At 42.1% G+C, this 17,913-nt stretch overlaps 1 protein-coding gene across 6 annotated transcripts in view; it reads left to right on the forward strand.

The window, feature by feature from the left end:
• DBN1 (drebrin 1) overlaps positions 1–14,644 on the forward strand; it is a 167,314-nt gene extending 152,670 nt beyond the window's left edge. For all 6 annotated transcript variants that reach the window (XM_073620506.1, XM_073620507.1, XM_073620508.1 and 3 more), the window contains exons 11-13: positions 1,140–1,777; positions 10,993–11,095; positions 13,614–14,644. In XM_073620506.1, the coding sequence (XP_073476607.1) occupies positions 1,140–1,777; positions 10,993–11,095; positions 13,614–13,699 (827 nt within the window). In that variant the 3' untranslated portion in view covers positions 13,700–14,644. The remainder of the gene's footprint in view (positions 1–1,139; positions 1,778–10,992; positions 11,096–13,613) is intronic.
• Positions 14,645–17,913: the final 3,269 nt, after the last annotated feature.

Below are 17,913 nucleotides of genomic sequence, written 5' to 3' on the forward strand. Positions count from 1 at the left end.
TGTTGAAACTTTCACGAAGTGCTTCCACCAGTAGGCTAAACCATACTGTCCAAAATGGTAAAGGTTTTTTTCTCCCTTTTTTTTATTTTCATACCAAGTATCCCACATTTTTGTCATTTTGTCATTCTACCACATGTGTTTTTTGTTTTTTTATTTACCTTTGTACATATTTCAATGCACTGCCCACCTAGGGTTAGAAATAATAAATTGAAATGCGTACCCTCTCTGTACTAAGCTAGGAATTCATACTCCGAGTCCTAGAAAGTTTATGCAATATCTTACCAGAGTCTGCATACAGTAGGTCAGTTGTTCTATATCAAATTGTATTGTGTGTCTGTGGATTGCATGCAGATTACTGTCACTCTGTATGTGTTAGCGGATCTTTCAAGATAGGGATGTTTGTGTAGTGTATGTATGGTTGTGTATCAGACCATTCAGCTGACAAAGTTCAGGTGGTGGCATGCAATCCTAAGTTGTGTTTAATGAGTTGGGGGTGTGTTGCAGTCAGAAATAAAATAACGTAAGGAATAGCTCACAGAATGGCTCGAGGAATCTCCGAAGTGTGTGGTAATCACTTGGCTGCTCCACAGCCCTTGCAAGATTTGTATCTGCCTATGTGTGACCAGCCATCTTGATTTTGGATCCCTCTAGTGGCATTCAGCAATATAATTGTATCACAGCTGGTTATTCCTTCCCAAAGTAAGCCCTCTCCTTATTCCCCCACAAGGTCATTGCCCCTGTTAGCGAGTCACCATGGGTGTGCATCCTCGAGATCTGGTGTAGTGGTGACAGATTAGAGTGGACGCGTTATCTTTGTTCAGAATGGGAAGCTTTGGGTTCTGGCACCAATCTACCAACGTGCTGGTCAATTTTCAAAAACCTTGCATATCGATCGCTCCCCTCCTTCCAGTACCCTTGATATTCCCCTCAATACATGTATTTTAACCAGGGCAGGAAATGAGGTGATACTTTCCCAAAAAAGGACATCTGCAATAAAAACCTCAATTTCTAACCCTTCCCAGAGAGTTTTTCCTTCCATTTCAAATCAATAGTTATTACCTTAATAAGTGTAGCATAATATTCTGTATTATTTATTTTAGTTTGAGTTGCTTATAATGCCTTCATACTTACTCTTGCAGCAGTGAGAAGCTCTTCAGAAGCAGGTCCTCCTCGTACTCCTGAAAAAGAACGTCGTAGCAGTCTAGGTGAAGATTGGAACAAGGGCTTAAGTTTAGACCAACCTGTCCAAGATGGTACATGGGCACAACAGGGGCTCACAGAAGATGTCTTTATGGAGACACGTGATGAGGATGCAGGCTTCCCTGACGCTCCTCAGTTGACTGGTTGCGAAGATGAAGCAGTTATGGAAATGGGGGAGGCCAGCCTGATGCCAGACGCACATCCAGAGCCACCACAGGAAGCTTCAGACCTGCTAGATCTATGGCAAAACAGCGGGCCCCAAGAAACTACCTGGACAGATGGAAACTTGATGACTTCACATGAGGACGTCCAAACAGAGCAAAAACCCTCAGAAATGGAGGCCTGCCATCATGTCCCTGAAGAGAACCTCCTGAACTTTGAGGAGCTACCACAACCACCACCCACATTCTGTGACATGGAGGCAGAGGAGGATCCCCAAAGCATCATTCACATTGAGGGTCCTCATCAGATGACTTTGAGCTATCAACATGCACTACAAGAAGCCTCTTGCCACCAGCCAGAGCTAACAGACTCTCTTCTGACAAATGGTGAAACTTCACAGAGAGAAGGAACTCAGGTGTGCCAATATTCTGTTATTTGTGATAAGGAGTCAGAAATAATTACCTTTTGATTGGATGTCAGTGTATACCAGTTTCCTGGATCATACACTAACTTTTTATCTTACTAAGTTTTATATAGACAGGTTAAAGACTGGTGTCTATCAAATTCAACCTCTTTAAAGTTGCTGTGACAACTAGAAGGAGCAGTGTAAGTAGCATATTTGGTCCAGTTGTCGACACCATACTGTCAAAAGGGCATAGAAGCTTTGAAGAGGGTTCAAAGACAGGCAGCTGAATAAATAAAAGTGATTGAAAACCTCACACAAAAAGGTTAAAAGTATGTTCAATGCAAAAAACAAGGTAGATATTTATATTAAAGGAGAGGTATGTGAAGCCATCCCCCCCCAATTATACTTGCCTAGGTGGATATCTGTCCCCTGGCGTCTCTCTGCACTGAGAACCGAGCCATCGAACTTCACCAATGGCTCAGTTCTCTCAGCTCCCCGAGCAGAGAGCTGCTGCCTTTCAATCAGCATCTCTCCTCTCTGCTACTCCACGCTCACTGGAGCGCTAAGGGGCAGGGAGTGGCCATCTCAGCGGCTCGCTGAGAGGGCTATCGGTACAGGCACCTGGCAGTTTCAGACTCCCAGAGTGGGGATGATGCGGTGCCTGGACTTTTTTGGTGATGTCAGCAGAGAGCAGACTTCATACCGCTCACTGCTGAAAACTGTGACCCATAGGAAAAGCCCAGCCAAACAAGCTAAGGCTGGACTCCTCATTTGAAGCTGAAGACAAACTTTCCTATGCAGTGATTTACGCTCCACACTGTAAGGGTGCTCCAGGGATGTGGGCAGGCCCTCCGTGTCCTCACGTACAATGTTGCGGCTTAACCAAACTCCTGCATTGTATACAATGGGGCTGAAGTTGAGCAACAAAGCGAAGCGCTTTTTGCCCCTAGGGAAAATGAGTAAACAGTGGAACTTTTTTCTCCAGCCTAAACTTCAGCTTTAAAACTATGATCTAGGCTAAACAAATATTGCCAGAATACAAAAGGCCTGACAATAATATTTGAATCTTGGTGTCCTATCTGTTTTTTTCCATATGTGTGCAAAAGTCCAGCATTAAAAACATCTATAGTTTGCCTATGTGCAATAATAATATACTGTAATAAAGCATGAATATGGCTGCTCTCTCTTCTGTGCAGGATGATGGGTATTTTAACCCTATCGTGTCGTTATTTTCAGGCATACTGTAAAAGTGCCTACTGGGTCCCACCTACAGCTCTGCTCTTGACACAGGCTATGTAAAGGAGAGTGATGTCACAACTATTTTACAATATAATATCTGGGTTTCCAGAAGCAGTTGGTGCTCCAAATGGGGATTTATATACTATGTGGCTAATGAGAGTTATATCTAAATAAAAGTCTTTGAGAGGTTACTTTTTTACATCCAAAATCTACCCTTGTCAAATAGATTTTCTTTTTCCAATGTGACAAACTTGGTAATGGTTGCCCCAGACATTTTGTTACAACTTCCCCAGGACCAATATTATGATTTTTAAATTGTGCAAGATCTTAGGGCTCATGCACACAGGACGTTTTTACAGCTGCTGTTAGGAGCATCTGACATTTTTTTTAACTGCCCTTAAATGCCCCTCCATGTTAGCCTATGTGTCCATGCACACACAAACTGTTAGAGGCGTTTGGAGGCATAAGCATTTAGGGGCAGTAGAAAAAAAACAACAGCCTGTGCATCCAGGAGCAGAGGCCGTTGAGTTGTAAAAACGAAAAAGGCCCCTAAACGGTGTAACAAGCTGTTAGCCGCATTTAGCCGCGTTTGGCATTTTTAGGCTTTTTTACGTTATAGGGAGAGTTTTTACTGAAAAAAAGCCCATAAACGTTATTCAAAAACTCAGCTAACAGCGTGTTTTTAACGCTGCTCTTTTTTAAAACATCCATGTGTGCATGACGCCTAAAGAGTAGTTTGGGTTTGTTTGTTTTTTCTTTCACAATATTTTTATTTAATTAAGACAAACTCACAAAACCAGTGAACAATCACCTAGTCCAGTAGCTGAGAGTGGCATAAGAAGGACAACATATATACCACAAACTAATATGCCTCTAACATGGTGTAAGCAGTAACAACAAAAAGAAACAAAAAAAAAAAAATAACCAAGTGAGGGTGCCTTGATATTATTATTATTATCTAATAGGATAATAGTGAATCATGTGGCACTCAATAGTTGCTGCCTTGTTTGTTTTTTCAAAATCACACTTACCTAGGTGGATGCAGCATTGGTTCCCCGCCGGCTCTAAGACTAAGAATCGAGCGATCAAACACTGCTGGTCGCTTGGTTCTCAGAGCTCCACGAGCAGAGAGCTGTCGACTGTCAGTCACAGCTCTCTGCTCTGCCCCCCCCTCTGGATCTGGAACAGCTCTGTGATGTCAGCCGATGACGGGCTTCAGCCCGCTGTCTGTTGAAAAGGGGTTGCAGGAGTTCACCATGTTACATTTTCCACCTGTATTTATGGTGGAACATGTAACATGTTCCAGCAGCTGCAGCCCCTCCCCAGTGACAGCGAGCGGGCATCTTTTCTGGGTGCCTGCTGTCACTATTTGAAAATAATGTGACCATGTGGGGCTCCACCCGCCTGGCCAAGTCATTCATTCACAGTTCTCTATCAATGGGGAAACTACAAGTACTGACAGCCTTTGCCGGAGTCGGCTTGTAGTTTCAATGAACTACCATGGCGCTGTTGAGTGCTTTGGTAGTTCATTCTCTCCTCTTGTCAGTGTGTATCTGCCTGCCTGTATAAGCAGACCGATACACAGACAAGTCTGCCAGAGTCCTGCATGGCACCCATGATCTGCTGATCGCAGGTGCAATACTTTCCAGGCTCCAAGTAAAATAAATAAATGTACTTTTTTTTTTTTTTTTTTTACCTACAAAAAGATGTGCATTTATTTATCTAAAAAAAGGAAAAAAAACTTCTCCTTTTAAGCTGGCCATACATTAGACAATTTTCTTATTCGGTTTCCTTTAGATTTATTGTCAACTATGTAGTACAAGGGGCTGTCTGATTGCATACACATTGAAAGTGTTTAGGTTTGACCTCATATTATATGGTTTTGGTAAATCTAACCATAAAATTGTATAATGTATCGCCAGCCTTACTTTTACCAGCACGTAAATAAGTAGACTGAAGGAATAGTTTGATTGGCTTTGCAGCAGCCAGAGTGGTGGGGGATGCTGAAATCCTACCACTGGAGTCTGAAAAATTATAGAAGTAGTTTGGGGATTCAGAACAATTGTCAACCTTGGGTGGTTTTATTTATTTAAACTAGGTATTTCAAAATGTTTTTTGAACTTTGACAACAGTGTAGATTTGGTATGTCTTCCCAAAAGAGCACTGAGCAGCTTGAATAGTTGCTGGTTTTAGCATGTATAAACCCAAAAGCAAAAATGTAATATAGTTTTAGTGTATGGTCTGTTTCACATGGGCTTCAGCTTGTACAATGGCACGTTCACACACGTGTCAAAACCCTGTGTATATGTGGCATTTATTCAGCATTTTTTTTTTTTTTTAAAGCCTTATAATTTAAATTTATTGCCTGCCTAAAAATTTTACAATGGGCACCACACAATGCTGTTCACATAGGAGCAGCAGCATAGTGTTGTGTTTAAAGTGGATGTAAACCCGATTCATGAAATTTGAGCTGGGCATATATATTTGTAGTGATTTATCTCTTTATGTCCTGTACCTGTCTCCTGCTCCATTCTTCTGTTATCAGCCTGATAATTTCTGACAAGTTCTCCAGTTTTGTGTTGGGGAGGATGCTATAAATAGATTAGCAGTGCCCTGAACTACTTAACAATCAGCTCTGAAAGTCTCTACCTATGAGGAGAAGGGGGTGTGTGCCTTTCTCCAATCAGCTCTCTTGGCTGTATGCCCAGACTTCACTGCAGTGCTGAACAGGAAGAGAAAATCTCCTAACACCTTGTGCACTTTCTAAACCTTTTATATAAAGCTGAAGACAACAGATATGGATGTAAAACTTATGTAGGGAGATTTGTTTCATCCCTGTGTATCATCTGAGGCTGTTCACTTCACTGGGTGTATGTGTGAAGGTTTACATCCATTTTAAAAATGAAAGTGGTTAGAAAGTCTAAACATTTCATCTTAATGCATTTATTCCAGTGTTTAGGCATCAATAACCTCCCCACCTTATACTTACCTGAGCCCTCATTGATCCAAGCGTTGTGCCCGTCTGTAGCTCTTTTCTCCCTTTACTTCCTGATCTCACTGTCTTTGCTGAGGCAGTGGGGGCAAATGGCTCCCACTGCTGCCAATCCAAATCAGTGATGAGGGAGCTGGGGGTAGGGCTGAGCCCTGCTGTCCGTTTCTATAGACCCAGACAGTGAAACTCAGAAGCGAGTTTGCACGAGCAAGCAGCTTTCTATATGGGTACTTGCCAGAGAGGAGGAGCCAGGGGCATCAGCGGGGACCTGAGAAAAGGAGGTTGGGCCTGCTCCGTGCAATTCCATTGTGCAGAGCAGGCAAGTATAAACCTGTTTACTTTAAGTGTTTAAGAGCACTTTAAGCAGCATGTCACTTTAATGAGGCATCAAAGCTGGTCAGCAGCTTGTCATTTCAATGGCAACGCTCTGTAACCGCACCTTAACAACACTTATAGCATTTATGGTGCGTCGGTGAAGCGTTTATAAAGTGTTAGCTGGGCTCTGGGAGAGAGGCAGTGGAGGTTCCCGTATTCCAGAATGCACTGGGAAATAATGGAGAACTAGCAAAGAGCAGCTGCAACCACTTTCTCTTGGTTAAGGGCTGCCGTGTGGTAACACCATTTGCTTCTGTTGGCAGGTAAATGCATCAACCAGCCAGTAATACTGACCGTGCCAGGTAGGAGCAGAGGCATTGAGCATTATTGCCAGTGGCAAAGCTTTTTGTTTCAGAAAAGTTGAGCTGGATCAAGCCAAGTGTCCTCAAGATCAAAGTATACAAATCCATCTTGCATTGAATTAATAAAAATGTCTGCTATCACACCACAACCTATCCTCCACCTTAAGTAGATAATTTCCTCTAATTTCCTCTACATCACTTCCCCTTTAAGTACTTCCCACTAGAAAAGCAACACTTCCATGGGCATTTATCAAGTATTCTTTAAGCGTTTTCAATGCTTCGTAAACATAACGAAAACACGTCATAAATGCTATAGGCGCGTTAATGAGCATTGCTTTGAACTTTTCAGCAAGCTTTTGCAATGCTTTTGACAGGTTTTGAGCAGCTTTCTCAAATCCTTAATTAGATATACTTTAAAATCAACTTCCAAGAGCAAATCAGTGCAATACTGTTGGGCCCCTCTCACACAAGTGGACTGATCGGGTTAACTGTTGTTTTTTTAGGCTTACCCTCATTGGAGCATCCGATCCGGTCTGCTAAAAACAGACGAATGGGAATCCGTTCCCCATCTGTCTGGCGGATCAGAGGGTAATGAACATGCGACCCGTTTCTATTTGACCACCCATAGACAACAGCGGGCTGTGTCCATGTCTGCTCTGCATAAGCGTAGCGGGCATGGACTGGTCATCTGCCTGCTCAGTGGGGATTAGCAGGTGGATCCGCTGCTGGAGTCTGTACCGTGTGTAAGGGGCCTTATGGATAGAAGGCCAAAACTGTAGCTGAACCTTTAGTTACTATTTGCTTGATTATGGCTAGTTACTTCACCACAGCTTTAGTCTGGACTTTTTTCATATGTGCGGGAAAAAATGCTTCATTGTCAGTCTTGTCATCAGATTCCAGCTATGTAGGCAGTCAAGCTTTGTAATGTAAGCTACCTTATTGTAAGGTAATGTAGCCTTCTTATATGAATTTCTCTGTTCCAACCTGTCTTGGTGTGACATGATTGTCCATTGCAATCAGTAGGGCCAACACCTAATTCAGACAGATGTGTCAGTGCTGGGAATTGTGGAGATCAGTCTGAATAGCATAGTATGGCTGTAACAAATAGAATTGTTTGAAGGCAAAAGTAATGGTGACTCTACAATGATTTCATACACAACTGCATATGACTAGACTTTTTATTTTAATCCTAATAACAGGGCTGCAATTGTAAGTGACCACACACATAACAATCATTGTACAGTCTTCTTGTACCTTACCCAAACTGTGTAATATGAGGGCAAACATAAACCATCCATTCAGTTTGAATTCAGTGTGCAGGCCCTTACATTACATAGTTGATGTTAGATCTAAAGGAGATTTTACAATCAAATTGTATAGTGTATGGTCAGCTCTTGTATAGTTTGGAGACAAAATAATGGTGCCTTTTTGATTACTGCATACATGAACACCTTTATGGCCTGATTTTTATGTTCCATTAATCCAATACTCAAATGTAGATCAGTCAGAAGTTAGCACACATCATTTTACACTAATTGCGACAGTCAACAACTGTCAGTTCTGAATATTTTTTAGTATATTTGTTTAATGGTGCAGATGCGCAAAATGCTCTGTAACTGATAATAAGAAACCATATAATGAATGTAGACATTTGTTTGCTCTCCAATTCAATGCACAATTAAAAGAAGAATTATTTAGTTTGTAGCTGTGAGTTGCAGTGCACAATTCAATTAGGTCTGCTGTCTGATAGCATTCAAGTGTAACTAAAGGCAAAACTTTTTTGGACAGAGTGGAGAGGGATTGGAACACATGTCAGTTTTTCTTATGGTCTGTAACCCTGTAAGGCCCCTTTCACACTTGTAAGATATGAAAGTCATGCAACTTTGACACGACTTGAAGCAACGCCTGTGTAATATTGAGGTCTATGGACCTCAAGTTGCATCAGAGTCAGACCAAAGTAGTGCAGGGACTTCAAGTCACACAGATATGAACGGTACTCATTGGACATCATGGGGTATGACTTGTCATGTGACTTTGCATTCCCAAGTTGCAGGACATGTGGCATAAGTGTGAAAGGGGCCTTAATAAGATTTCATCTCTATTTGTCCTGTTTACTGTTCTCATCTAAAGTGCAGGTGCCTGCAATGTGAAAATACCACTTGTTTTCTTAGAGGGAAGGTGTCAGGCGTTCCTAAACTGAAAATTGTCACCTAGATGTTATAAAAGTCAGATGTTTTCCCTATTTGTCAGTGTTTGCTCCAAGTGAAAAAACAGATTTACCTGTTAACATCAGACTGGTCCTTCATTCAGGTCGCTCCTGTCATGTGCAACGGTGCTCAACATTTAAAAGGAAAACTAAGCTTTTGGGTTTATCTATGATTTATTTTTGAAAAAAAGGTCATGATGTAAATATTCTAAATGCTTGCTCATGTTTAAAAATGTGATTTTGGTAGAGTATATATGTGGGCAGCCTCATTTGATTTTAGTAATTGCTGCTTAGTTGTTGTGCTGTAGTCTGGGTTCATACTTGCTGTAAAAGGGGCCCCCAGTAAGTGTCGTAAACAGGGCTAATTCAGTGTAATAATGGCCAAGTACTCCTCTAAGCAGCAGTGACAATGTGGGAAAACTGACAGTATGTTATTTGCAGCAGTTATGCTAGTGCCATGTTTTGAATAAATTGCTCTTCAGGAGGGTGGTTAGTATTCTAGCAAAATGCCACCTACAATCCATGTGGATCCAGTCTTTCGAAACAAACGTTTACAAATCACACAGTTCTAGTCAGTAAGGTTGAAAAAAGACACCAGTCCATCCAGTTAAACCGGTGACAGTTCCAACAGTTGCGCTTTAAAGGGTACAATTACCCAGTATACTCACCCATTTTGCTTAAACCCCCCCCCCCCAACCTGACTTTAACTTGGGCTAGGTTTACACTACTGAAACATGTTTTGGTTCCACTTTTAGGGCAATTTATGTAGTGCTACTTGGATGCTATTTGCACGCTACTTTGATGTGGTTTGCATATTCTTTGGGGCCAAAATAGCGCTGGAATTGCACCAAAGTAGTACAGGAACCTTTTCCAAAATTGCTCTGTGCTGAGTTACATTGATGTGAATGGGCACCATTGAAAACAATACGCTTTCCCTTGTGAACCAATGGCAACACTAAGGGTAAGGGTGCTGCTCTAAGCTCCAATAGGTTCTCTTCTGTTATCAGCCACTGAGAGTGCAGGCTCCCTGGATACAGATATGAAGAAAGAAGCATAACATAAGCTGCACTTCGCAGCAAAACCCTGTATGTAGACAGTGAAGTGAAAGAGCCACAGCCCAGGCTCCATGTAAGCCACACTTCCAATGCTTTTCACAATGCCCTATGATTAAGCCCCCTGGGCAGGATGAAATGAATTGGGATGTGTGGCCTGGATGGGCCCAGGCCACACACTTTCTACATACAGAGTCTGGGCTCCATCCCTTGCCTTTGTTTTCTCAGTAGATCCCCCATGAATTCCTATGGGACCATCTTCCTAGGTAGCAGATTGCGCTATAGAAGTCCTATGCTTTAAGGGCCTGGTTAGTGTGCAACTAGGTTGGGGAGCAAATAGGATATAAGTATACTTTAGTTTTTGAAATCCAAAATGGCCATTCCCCTCCCATGGTAAACCACAGAGACCACTATTGTTTTTAGCTTCTCCTACCACATCACAAAGCAGGTAGTGTAAAAGTAGCTCTTTAGAGCATCTGAGCTACGTGCCTATATTTAGTAGGGTGGAGGTGGATCGGAGGGTGGATGTGCAAAATGCACTTAAAGGTTTGCTCGGTAAACATCACAGTAACAACCCTAAATATGTGCTTGCTGAAAGTAGGCTATGGAGTAATTTACCATTTGTCATTAAAGAGTATTTTTGAATTTGAATACTTCTTATTTAGCTTTTCACATTACCACAAGAAGCGGCACACTATAAATAAAGGGCCAATGAGCCTGCTGCCCCCATTTATTCCAGCCTACATGATGGTCTGCCTCAGACTGGTGTTTCATGATGGAGTGTCAGAAATGCAGACACCAAGTGGGAACCCACACAAACATGGGGAGGGGGTGAATACAGTTCATAGAGATAGTGTCTAATCTGATGACTTCATATTTCATGATTGTTTAAACTGAATATTCTTACCTTGTATGGCCTAGTTAAAGTACACAAGTTCTCTGTGTTTGGTTAACACATTTTATAGTTTGACATTAGGAAGAATACAATTTTGATAATGTGGGGAAAATACTTCTGTATTAAATGTGAAAGTTTTTTTTTTTTTTTTCTTACTTTTTAGGCAAGTGAAGGATATTTCAGCCAATCTCAAGATGAAGACTTTGCTCAGACGGATGATGTGTCAGCAAAAGCTACAGCACCAGTGTTTTACAATAAGCCACCAGGTAATATATACAGTATCAATGTCAGTTTTTCTAATGATCACTTTTAGATGGTATGAGCATTGGGGGAACATGGACTTTTACTAGAAGATCACTCTTTATATATTTGTGTTCAGCTCACTCAAGGTAATGCGTATGGAGTAGGAAGGGGTGAGAGCCTCTGGACGACAGCAGCTTTAGTCTTCTATCAGGGGATATTTTTGGATGTTTAGCTGGTGGTCTGTTTAAAGCCAAAAACATGAGGATTTGACTACTGATCATTTCATGAGTAACATTACCACCCTTCTATGCCCCAAATGCATATTTATCTAAACCTGAATACCATGGCCTAGTGTTTAAATCCAACAGGAGATGGCCCCATAGAAGTATATGAGGACCCACAGAACAGGCAGCAGAATTACAATTCCAGCTGTAAACCTGTGGGAACGGGTTACATGATTACAGGAAGGAATCGCCTGTTTTTCTGTCTTCCCGCTGTCTTTTAGCCGCACAGGGAGAGACGCGTAGGGGATCAATCTGTTCCTGTGTTTTACTCTCCTGCTGGCTTTCAGCTGCACAGTAAAAGACCCACAGGGGATCGGTTCCTGTAACTGCCCCTCCCCACCAAACCCGATCACCCTCCCTGTGAACCACCCTCTTCTTCCTGCTACCCAGGCCACCCTGTGTGCCCCCCTTCCCCACTCACCCTGCAACACTGCTGGCTTCCCTCCTCCCCTTTCCCACCGGCCACTTTCTTTTGTTAATGAACGCAATACATGATTGGTACTTAACTAAACTGTGTTTACTATGCTTCAGTTTGTGAATGAACAGAAGCGCGTTCTGCTCATTTGCTGTCCATTGAGGCTGCAGAAAAAAATCCCAAGTAAGACATCAAGGATCTATTTAGACCCTTGATATTTCACCAAAGCCCCCCCCCCCCCAAAAAAAAAAAAATCCCCCAATTCCTCCATTATGAAAAAGACAAATCAAAAATAATATAAAAATGTAAAACAAAATCTAAGGACACATACATATACACATTCTCATACACACTCTCACACTCTAGTGTCCTACCGCCCCCCCCTCCCCCAATTACAGTGTTCTATTGCATCCTACCTGTGCACACGAGACTGAGAAGCGGCACCAATCTGGACAGAGGGAGGAGGAGCTGGTCGAGTGACTTATCATATTAACATGCTGGTGGTTGGTTGCTTAGGACCTAGCAACCAATCACCTGTGGGTTAACTAGAAAGTTAACTTGGCCAGCTCCTCCACCCACCCTGTGTCCTGTGCTGCCTCTCACTCTCCGCTGTTTACTGATGGTGGTGGAGGAGGCAGGAGGGTAGGGAGGAAGGAGGACCGAAGGCACAGTGGAGGAGGCTGATTGCAGCTAGCAGCAGGGGTCAGTGGCGCAGACCTGTTCCTGGTCTAACTGTCACCTACAGTTTAGATCAAAGCATATTCATGTGTCACAATGGCCCAGTCAAAGTCCAGACCTAAATCCAATTGAGAATCTGTGGCAAGACTTGAAAATTGCTTTTCAGACGCTCTCCATCCAATCTGACAGAGCTTGAGCTATTTTGCAAAGAAGAATGGGCAAAAAATTTCACACTCTAGATGTGCAAAGCTGGTAGAGACATCCCCAAAAAGACGTGCAGCTGTAATTGCAGTGAAAGGTGGTTCTACAAAGTTTTGGAAAACCATTTATCATTTTTCTTCCACTTCACAATTATGTGCCACTTTATGTTGGTCTATCACATAAAATCTAAATAAAATACATTTATGTTTTTGGTTTAACAAAATGTGGAACGTTTCAAGGGATATGAATACTTTTTCAAGGCACTGTAGTTTTTATATTTTTTATTGGGGGTGGCTGTCAGGTAGGCTGTATGGGTCCATGGGCAGGATGAATGTTCTTTATATGAAAGTACAGTGGATCTTTAAGTATCCAAATGTGGCACTTATCGGTTTTTGAGTTTATGGAGATTTTTTTCATGTATATATTTACTTGCCACGGAGTAGTGCAACTTCCATATTGCATCATCCCCTACTTGCCTTTAACAGTCGTAGTGGGTGTTTGTGAAGGATTGGCAGAGTAGGAATCCTTAGCTGTAATGCTTATGGCAGAAATATTTTCCATGCATCAATCAGCAGGGGTGGCTTTGTGGAAGTCCTCTGGCACCACATTTGTGTGTCTGCTTTGTACACAAATGAGCTGGTATGTTTTTGTTTTTGTGTTTTTTTTTTTTTGTTTGTTTCTTTTCCCCGAATAAAACATTTGCTGTACTGGATCCATCAGTCATCAGTCAGGTTCAAACATTCACGTTACAGCTGTCATTTCACTGTACAGATGAAGTTTCACAGACAGTTCCTATGTGAAATGTTGGACCTGATCCATTAAGTTGTAAGGGCACCTCTCTGGAAGAATTTTAGGAAGTCCGTTTAGCATGATTTCAGTGCTGTCACAGTTTGAATTGAAAACTATAGTGAATCTTTATTTGTTTGCAGCTGTAATCATGTGCATGTGTTTCATGTTTTTCAGAAATTGATATTACATGTTGGGACTCTGACCCTGTGATGGAAGAAGATGATGATGAAGAAGGAGGTGGTTTTGGTGAAAGTGCTTAGTAAATTTTGTCTTTCTCACACGTGCCCAGAACGCGTGATCAAGAAAAAAATGTGACACAGCCGTGTAACAGCAAAGTATTGTAGTAATGGCTGAGGCTTTTGCCCCTGCTGGAGCCATGCTAATAAGACCCTGCCTGTTTCCCCCCACACTTTACCGCCATTTGAGAATTTTGAGGGTGGGAGACAGGCTGTCACTCCCCCACCTTTCAGTTATTCTTTTTCTATATATTCTAATAAACCAGCATTGCTGGCATCTCTCTGCTTTGTTTGACAAGTACATGGGGAAGTGCAATTACCCCCGTAGATTGAGCAGAAGTCATGTATCAGAGCCAGGAGCCACAGCCTGATGCCTGGCTCCATCAGTGTTACTGGATGGATTTTTTTAAAAGTATATATATAAATATAACTTTTTTTTTTTTTTTGACCAGCCTGTGCCGACTGCCTTTTGCGTTCGGATTGCAGAGAGGATGCAGAAAGGATTTCTTGTTGTAGTTATATCTTTGTAACTTGTTCCTGCAGCTTTTTTTTTTTTTTTTTTTTTTTGAGGAAACAAAAATAGAAACTTATGGCAATAATTAACCCTAAGTACCCCCTGCACAACCCCACAGGGCAGGCGGGCATATTTTCCTCTGTAGCACTCTCCTCCCCTCCATATTATTAAGTTGCTCTGTGCTCCTATTTATTCCCTGGATGTGGGGGTGACATGCCTTGTTCTTGGATCATAAGCTCCTGCTGGTAGGTTGATGGAGAAAGAGGGAAGGTTGTGTGCACACAGATTACTTTTTTTATTCTGTTGCTCACTTCTTTGACTCCTTGTGCCCATCTTTTCATTACTTGCCACAAAGCTTTCTTTTCTTTTTTTCATGTTTAGTACTGTTCTGAAAGCACAACACTGTACAGACTGTGCTCGTGTGTTAATAAAGGAGTCTGGATCCAACCATTTAATATTGTTGGTTTTGTGTTATTCATTCCATATGGGAAAACCTCATTTTGCATATGTGTTTGTATAATGTCAACTACATTGAACTCGATTATGCATCTAGATGCATACTCGAAACTTAATTTGCCTTGAGTCAACAAGCAGTTAATGATGAGGCATCTCTGATGAAGGGGATGCTCAGATTAAGAAGGAACCTATTGAGGGGACTTTGAGGAAGGGGGACCCAGATGAGGGGGCTCTAAGAATAGGGACATTGATGAGGGGGCTCTGATGGGGGGGGGTCTCTCTGATAAACAGGGGACACCAAGGGGGCTCTGAGGAAGGGGACACTGAAGAGGGGTCTCTGATGAACAAGGTTATGGCTCTGATGAAGGTGGACACTGATGAGGGGGCTCTAATGAATGGGGTTATTAATGAGGAGGATGTTATTGAGGTGGTTTGATGAGGACTATAATGTAAAGGGATGATCTGTTAGGGACTATAATGTAAAGGAAGGCTCTGCAATAACACTGGCAGTAAACAATCTAAACTGTCCTCTTCTCTCCCCATAAATGTGAAGAGAAAGGATGTGGTGTCAATCTGTGCATAAAAAAAAAAAAATGCGCATGGGGAAAAAAACTGTCAGTGTGCAACTCACTTAAACGCACATGAAAACTCATGTAAACTTGTGTCTCTGAAAGGGAAATCTGCATGTTTTTTCTTCATCAGTTTTTCTGCACAAATGGTGTGAACGAGGCCTGAATCAGATTTCACGATAAAACACGAATCAAACCACCCCCTGCCACACTGCTCTGCAGCCCAAATAGCTGTGCGGGCTACAGATCAGTGTAAACTGACTCTAAAAGGCCATTTCACTTCCTGTTTTCTTACAATAACTAGGAATGCACCAGGAAAATATACCTGCAGTAATGTTTGGTGAATGTCATATTCACTGCTTTATGAATATAACTGAAGTGTTGATTTTTAAGGTCTGCTTCTACCATTATCTGTGGTTAAGCAGTGCATCAGACAAACCAAGCACAAAAGACTAAAAGCTCTGCAGTCACGAAGGAGTATGAACATGAAATAGAAAAATTAACACATTTTTAAAAATATGTATTCAAGTTTTTTTGAACATCACATAATTATTGACATAAGCTGGCCACACATATTGCAATCTTTTTCAGCTTTATCAGCAGCTGTAAGTATAAAGATAACCTGATGTAAATTGAATGGGTTGTTTAGAAAGACCATTGCATTAATAGTTGGTAAATCTCTGGGGGATTATACAATGTATAATGCAAGTGACCACAGTCACATTACCGCAAATAACTTTACAAGGTCACATTGCATTCATTCTGGAAATAATGGGGCCCCAGTTATATTACAATGCACTGTGCCTTTTTGCAGAACAGTGTAATGCGCTTGGGATATTTGTAGGTTTATGTTGGCATCTCCCAAAGCCTGCCCAATACTCATTCTCAGCATTATGACAACCCACGTCTCTTCAAAAGCACACTGAGCACACACCCGCTTTTGAATAAGCGACGTGTGCTGTTGTGACACTGAGAATGAACATCCAAGCTCTGCTGCTTCCCGGAAGCTATTAGGCACACGTAAAGGTAAACATTAAGGGGGTACATCGGGCAGGCTTCAGGGGTGCCAACAGAGGCTTACTGGTATGGTAAGCACATATGCTAATCACATATTTTGCTAAAAGGGACAGTGCATGTTAATATACTGGGGCTCTGTGTCTGAATGGGCTGTTTTACTTACAAGGTAGACTATGCCTGAGACTGGATAGGTTTTTCATTCCAAAATGAGTAGCTCTTTTCTATTGTGTTTGCCTTTTTAGTTCAGTTATTTTATGTCCTAATTTTGATGAATATACAGTATATAAGAGATTGATTTAGTCTCTCACTCTCGCTGGTTCCTACTGCTGCCCTTTGTGCATAACAGGGTACAGTAGTGGCACGCAGGTCCGCAGAAGGAACCACTGCACAAAATGTCATATCATATGCTACCCTATGCGCTGTTCTCCTACACATACTGTCTGCTATCGTACCTACCACCACTCTCTTCTGTACATACTACCCACCAAGGCCCCTGTTAGAAATCATAGAGCCCCATAAAGCCTACACCTGATGGTAACCCCCCCAAAAAAACATTTTTGTTGAAATCCTTAATAGTGTACACAAATACAACATAACGTACAAAATTCCTGCCAAATCTAAAAGATAAAACTGTATTGCGTTAATAAATATAGCTCTGTGTGTGAGTTCTTGAGGGTCATTTACATGGGCGCTTGGCCTGTACAGTGTGAATTAGCTTCTTCTTTTTTTTTTTTTTTTTTTTGGGTGACTGGAGCAGTGTTCAGGCAGCCTGTTATGTTATGGGGACACAGCAACTGTATGAACACAGCCACAGGTCTTAATTTGACAGGCGTGTGGATGCAGATGTACTGTATGGCCCCGAACACAGAGAGTATGCATTCAGTGCCAATCACCCCACATCTGTACACCTGTCACATTAGGACCTGTGGGTGTGTTCATACAGCCACTGTGTCCCCATAGAGTAACTGGCGGCTCATTCACGATTACAAATATTCTAACAGCTCTGGGGAAATATCAGGGGTTTAAATAAACTCCTGATGTCTCACTTTTGAAACAGAGACATATGACCTATTTACTAGCCCCCCCCCCCCCCCCCCCTCTCGGGTAGTAGAAAGAAGGGCAACCGGGACAGGAGGGGCAGCATTTACTAGTACAGATTTCCTGTAGTCTCCCCCTACAGAAGCTGAAACCAGCAGGAGGAAGAGCTTTCATCTGCTACAGGAGATCAGTTTCAGTCCATGCTGCCCCTCCTGTCCAGGTTCTCCTTATTTCTGCTTGTCAGCTGCCTGGGCCTCTTTTGATCAACTGATGGGGCCCCGGGCCCCATTCAGGGGGACCGGTGGTACCCCCTTATCAGCAGTCCTGCTACCCACTATCATACCCCCAGCACTTTTCTGAAAATACAGTGGCAAAAATAATTATTTGATCCCCTGCGGTTTTAGTAAGGTTGCCCACAAAGAAATGAAGGGTCTATGATTGCTATCATAGGTGTGTTTGAAATGATAGAGACAGAATGTCAACCAAAAATCCAGAAAAAAACACGATACAAATGTTATAAATTGAGTTGCAGTTCAGTGAGTAAAATAAGTATTTGATCCCCTACCAACCAACAATAATTCTGGCTCCCACAGACTGGCTACAGTATGTGCTCCTGTGGTAAACAGATGAGTCCTGTCAATTTA

This window comes from Aquarana catesbeiana, linkage group LG03 (genome assembly GCF_042186555.1).
Source record: "Aquarana catesbeiana isolate 2022-GZ linkage group LG03, ASM4218655v1, whole genome shotgun sequence".
Lineage (NCBI taxonomy): Eukaryota > Metazoa > Chordata > Amphibia > Anura > Ranidae > Aquarana > Aquarana catesbeiana.